This window comes from Microplitis mediator, chromosome 9 (assembly GCF_029852145.1).
Source record: "Microplitis mediator isolate UGA2020A chromosome 9, iyMicMedi2.1, whole genome shotgun sequence".
Taxonomy (NCBI): Eukaryota; Metazoa; Arthropoda; class Insecta; order Hymenoptera; family Braconidae; genus Microplitis; species Microplitis mediator.
In genome coordinates this window covers 11,418,191-11,423,550 of record NC_079977.1, presented here as the reverse complement: position 1 = coordinate 11,423,550, position 5,360 = coordinate 11,418,191, and the positions used below count along the sequence as shown (strand labels likewise).

The window sequence follows — 5,360 nt, the reverse complement described above, 5'->3', positions numbered from 1 at the left end:
GCTCGCTGACAGTAAGCCCAGCTTACTTAAACTTCGGCCGTGATCCTCGGTATTTAGACCTTCACCGCGGGGGAAAAGTTCTGACAGAATTAAATAAACCGGACCATAGAACTACAGTATTATCTTTAATCGATGAGCTAAGACACTACATCGAGTCGTTTATGATCAAAGCTCAAAACAGACAAGACGAGCAGGCATCAGATCCTAACATTAATATTGTTATCGGTGCCGAGGTATTTATCAAAAATAAACAATTGAGTAAAAAGGTTGATGGATTCACAGGTAAGCTTGCGCCTCCTCGTAAAATGCCATTATACGTACACAGTTTTTATTCAAATAGTTTAGTAAATGTCTGTGATAAAGATAATAATATTATTGGTAAATTTAGTATTAATGATCTGAAAATACCACGCAGATCAAACCGTAAAGTAACCAAAGTCGAACAATGAGTCGGTTAGGATTTTATTAAAATAAAAATTGTAATCTCTAAATAAGCTAATACTAGTACATTGCACAGTCTAATAATAGTTCTTTCACAGGATGGCAGAACTTGGGAAATTTCTGTACAGCAAAGAGACATCAAAAGAAAAGAGAGCAGATCAACAACTACTGAGGACCTGTAGATTTCATGGGAGAGTTGGGGATCGGAATTCCTACTGGGCCAATCTCGTTTTCACCACACCAGCTTCATATCTAAATTTTGATATCCCAGTAACAACCGAAATTACATTAGCTGCAGGCTTTCATCGACGGCTATCTAATGTATTAGTATATCACGAGAAGAACTCAGTGCTAGATATGCCTGAGAAACCAGTAATAACATCAGTACAAACGCCGGGCATCCCAATTCCATCGATAAAGGTGAAGTGCCAGATGATGATTGGGCAAGATCTTAAATTTGTCGATTCAAACCTATGCAACATGCTCTCGCAAGCTGAATGGCGAGAGATGGTAAAGAAAATCGCTGAGTCAATGGCACCAAAGTCCACTAGGACTATTGCGACGCAGACCATTGAAACCAGATTGGCTCCTGTCCCAGAACCAGGGTGCCTAAAATGCAAGGAGAAGGGGCACAGCCACGACAAATGCCAAAATGAACTTCGAGGCGACTGTTACTGTACCAATTGTCGGAGACTTGGACACACTAATAACACGTGTCCATATCAGCATTGGAATACTGACGGCTACAGAACAATGAGAGGGTACTGTCGCCATTGCTCAACCCAAGACCCGTTCATTAATGATTCGTGTCAACAATGCAGAACCAGAGTCGAGATGACACAAGCTGCAAGAGGGGCATACCAGATTTTGCCGCCTTAAAAAAGAGACATTTCCCGGACGTGACCAGATGTACATGTGATAAGTGACAGTGTGATCAAGATTGCTCAAGAAACCAGTATTACATAAAGACAATAGTACTTATTATGATAAATCAGTTTTCAGTTTATTATTATTTTTATTTTATTTGTTGTTTTGTCAAACACATAGTACATCCAAAATATTTATTTGTGACTAGAGTAATTAATCAAAGAAATATTGCTCAGACTTATCAGTGCATGTAAATCATACCAGTCTATTTATTATTTATTTAGTTTTTGTTCCAAAAGAGAACACCAGTATTAACACAGTAATGTTGTATTCAGTATTTTTTGTTTGCATTTTTTATTATTTATTTTTGTTTCTACGTACCTGAAAGGTAGTGAATAGAAAATGGACAATGATGAGTCCATAACTGATTCAACGTGATAATACTTGTAATAATTATAGAATTTATAACAGTGCTTATATTTTGCTTAAAAGTTTATAATTATTTATTACTTAAAGATAATTATATTTTGATATTAAAGAGGTACTTGCTAGAGTTACTGTCAAGCCAGTATCTCTTGCCACAGTATGAGTGAATAATATTGTAATGAGTGAATGAAACGTTACTGTCGGCATAAAATATTTACTATTAACTTTAACCAGTAATTGTTGTTGACACTACCCAGGTTAAAGTTAAGGGGGGTGGTGTTACGATGTTGACATCGTACGCCTCCGTTTGTCATCGGGACAGAACTGTCACATGACTAGTGCGACAGTTCTGTCTATAAAAGAGCGCGTTAACGTGCGATCGGAGCTTTTTCGTCGTTAGCTTTGAGTAGACAAGTAAGTTCATATTCACTGGTAATTGTCGCGTAGTAAATGACCTGTTCGCTGATTGTCATTACTGCTTATTAATTTGTTCTTAACTCATATTTGTTGGTAATTCGTCTAGTGTCCGCGATAATTAGTTAAATAAATTATCCAGTATTTATTACGTCAGATTTGTGAGTAATAAATAATAGCTCATATCTGTTGCTATACCAAGACGGTTATTTGAATAAATTGGTAGAAAGCCCTGTACCGTTAAGTACAGTAACGATATTGGTAAACTAGTGTGTGTGTGCGACGTGGCATAATAGATAATTATTAGTTAAATAAATAATTATTCTATTAACTGAAACCTGTGTTTGAGTGAATTCACCTGTGCTTCCCCAAGTCCACATTAGACAATTAAGGGTCTTCTTAGCCAATACATTAGGTACCAGTATCACGATCCAAGGAGGCGATTTCCAAGGATCAACCAGTTGCCAGTCCAAGGACATCCAGAACTACATTCATCTCCAAACTCAATCTTAGGCTAAGTACTAGTGTTAGTTTAGAATTGTAAGGCCAGTTCGGGTAAATTAATCTAGTGCTAAGGCATTATTTAATTAAATTCAGTAAGTCAGAGTCTCATTGAGAGCTAGCGGGGCAAACTTTGACCCACTAACTGCACCCTTCCACCACTAAGTGCAGGATAACGTACCCCAGCGTTACATTGAATACCCGCTATTCCCCCGAACAACGAAACACGTTTGGCCATTTCAAACTGTCAGGAAAAATGATGTAACGAAAAACGCCAGTCGATTCGATCATTGTAATATCAGAGATGTAAAGCTATTTCTCAATTCTCAAAGTTATCCATATGGGAATTTGAATCTAAACATTAGTCGTAATCAGTATGCATTAATATATGATAAGTATACTAATTTTCAAAGGTCATACTATAATAAAGAATCGAAACTATTATTGACGAAAACTTAATATTTACAAGAAGCGCCACTCTATATTATCGACTGCTCAAAACAAAATGAATCTATCAAATCTGGACCAGTTGATATTCTTGAGTTTGAATGTGATAAACAGTTGATATTCTTGAGTTTGAATCTGATGAACAGTTTCCAGATCGAACATCTGCATATTGTCTAATTTTCCATGATCGTATAATTAAATATAATCCATTAAGTAGTACTGTAAGAAAATTAACTTAAATATGTATTGTATTGAGAAGGAGGAGGAGGGGATCGATGGAGTGGAAAATTAAAAAATAAAACTGACTTTCATTATTATAATTATTTTTTTTCTTATTCATTTACATCATACCTTCTAATATACATTATTTTTCAATTAGAATAAGTAGTTTTAATATACTTATATGCTAAGTTTAAATATTAATTTATTTTCAAACATTATCTTTCATGTTGTTGCATGTAACACAATATTTTTTTAACGGATAAAGCCATATTCCTGAAATATCATGGCTCTGTTACGTCCAAAATTGGTACGTAATTATTTAAATTTGTGAGTATTTGGCCCAAGCCGAAGCCTATAGACCGGGAACTCCAGAGGTTTTTGTCTTAATAATATTGTTGGTAAAGGTTAAATTAATGATAAATTCTCGGTTTAAATTTAATACATATATTGTAAAACCGTACAAAAATTATTGTTTGCTAAATAACTATTACAAAAATTTAGTTATTAAAATTATTCAATTACAATTTTAAACGCGATGTTAAGTGTAAACAACACTTAATAAAATTAATTATCCAAAATACAAATTCAAAAATATAAAATTCTAAACACAAAATTTAAATGTTAAACAACACTTAAATAAAATTAATTGTTTAAACACAATATTAAACCGAATAAAAATTAATTATTTCAAATAAATTCTAAACGCAAAATTTGAATGTTAAATAACACTTAAATAAAATTAACTATTCAAAATGCAATTTCAAATATAAAATTCGTGACCAGACTATTCCTTAAAGTCTTTTACAAAATTTTATCTGTGGTATTTTATGAAACATTTATTAACATACCTGGGTTTTCACCTTGCAGTATTGTCGTGGCGAAAAATATTTAAATAAAAAAAAAATACTAGAGAACACTTAGTATAACGCTCGATGACTCTATTTAAAAATATACTCTACTGTTCTACGCGGAAAAACCGGCCGCTGAACTTAAGTTTTATTTACGATCCGCACACTTGGAGATCCAGGTAAAGAGAGAGAGTTCACACGACCAATTTTTTGGGTCTCGACTTTCGGGGCGTTCCAGTTGACCTCAATTGGGGGAAAAAGCGTGACCAATTAAGTGTCCGAATTTCTGGGCCCTTACCCTCACTCTTAGATTTTCCAGTGAGTGTCGTATGAACTCCCACTACAGGTGGGTGCCCTAATATGTGTATGTGTACATATGTGTGCGTATATGTGTCCACCCACACGCAAGCGCATTTACACGTGAGCAAAATGCACACACACCTACATATACATACTCATGTACATTATGTACTCATGTACATCATCTTTACTATTATGAATTATTATTTATTTATTAAATTATTATTTATTATTGGCTATTATTTATCAGGCCTGGCAAGCTGCCTAGAAGCTTTGAGCATTATTTATTAATTATTATTTATAAAATATTATATTATTTACCAGGTCTAGTGTTCTCACTTAGAATCTTTTACTATTATTTCTTAATTATTATTAATAACATACTAAATTATTTACTAGGTCTAGTGTTCTCACTTAGAACCTTTAACATTATTTATTAATTATTATTTATAGAATATTATATTATTTACTAGGTCTGGTATTTTTCACCTAGAACCTTCAAACATTATTTGTTAATTATTATTTATAATATTATTTACTAGATCTGGTATTTTTCACCTAGAACCTTTAAACATTATTTATTATTTATAAAAATAATAAAATGTTATTATTTATCGGACTATGAAATAATTTTTTATGAATTATTTTTATGAAATATTTTTAGTTAAAACATTAAAAATGAGTCTTTGTTTTGTTAAAACATTTTTTTAAATGAGTTAAAAATGTATTCAGCTCTTATCTAGTACTCGAAAACTGATAAAATTTCTATCTATTTGTTTGTTTTGGTTTAAGCCGTTAAAAGCTTTTGTGACGCACCAAAACGATTTCTAAAACTGACCATCGAGGCACTTAATGTATACTCTCATTATTCTGTTTTACTTATTTAAAAATTAT

At 32.8% G+C, this 5,360-nt stretch overlaps 1 protein-coding gene across 2 annotated transcripts; it reads left to right on the top strand.

Moving 5' to 3' along the window:
* Positions 1 to 207: 207 nt before the first annotated feature.
* On the top strand, positions 208 to 2,534 carry LOC130674557 (uncharacterized). 2 transcript variants are annotated; one of them, XM_057479914.1, is made up of 2 exons: positions 208 to 453; positions 540 to 2,534. In XM_057479914.1, the coding sequence occupies exons 1-2, from the start codon at positions 446 to 448 to the stop codon at positions 1,318 to 1,320; spliced, it is 789 nt and encodes a 262-aa protein (XP_057335897.1). In that variant the 5' UTR covers positions 208 to 445; the 3' UTR covers positions 1,321 to 2,534. The 2 variants fall into 2 exon arrangements, with proteins under 2 accessions (XP_057335897.1, XP_057335898.1); XM_057479915.1 differs by having other exon boundaries at positions 212 to 479; positions 529 to 2,534.
* The last annotated feature ends 2,826 nt before the right edge of the window (positions 2,535 to 5,360 follow it).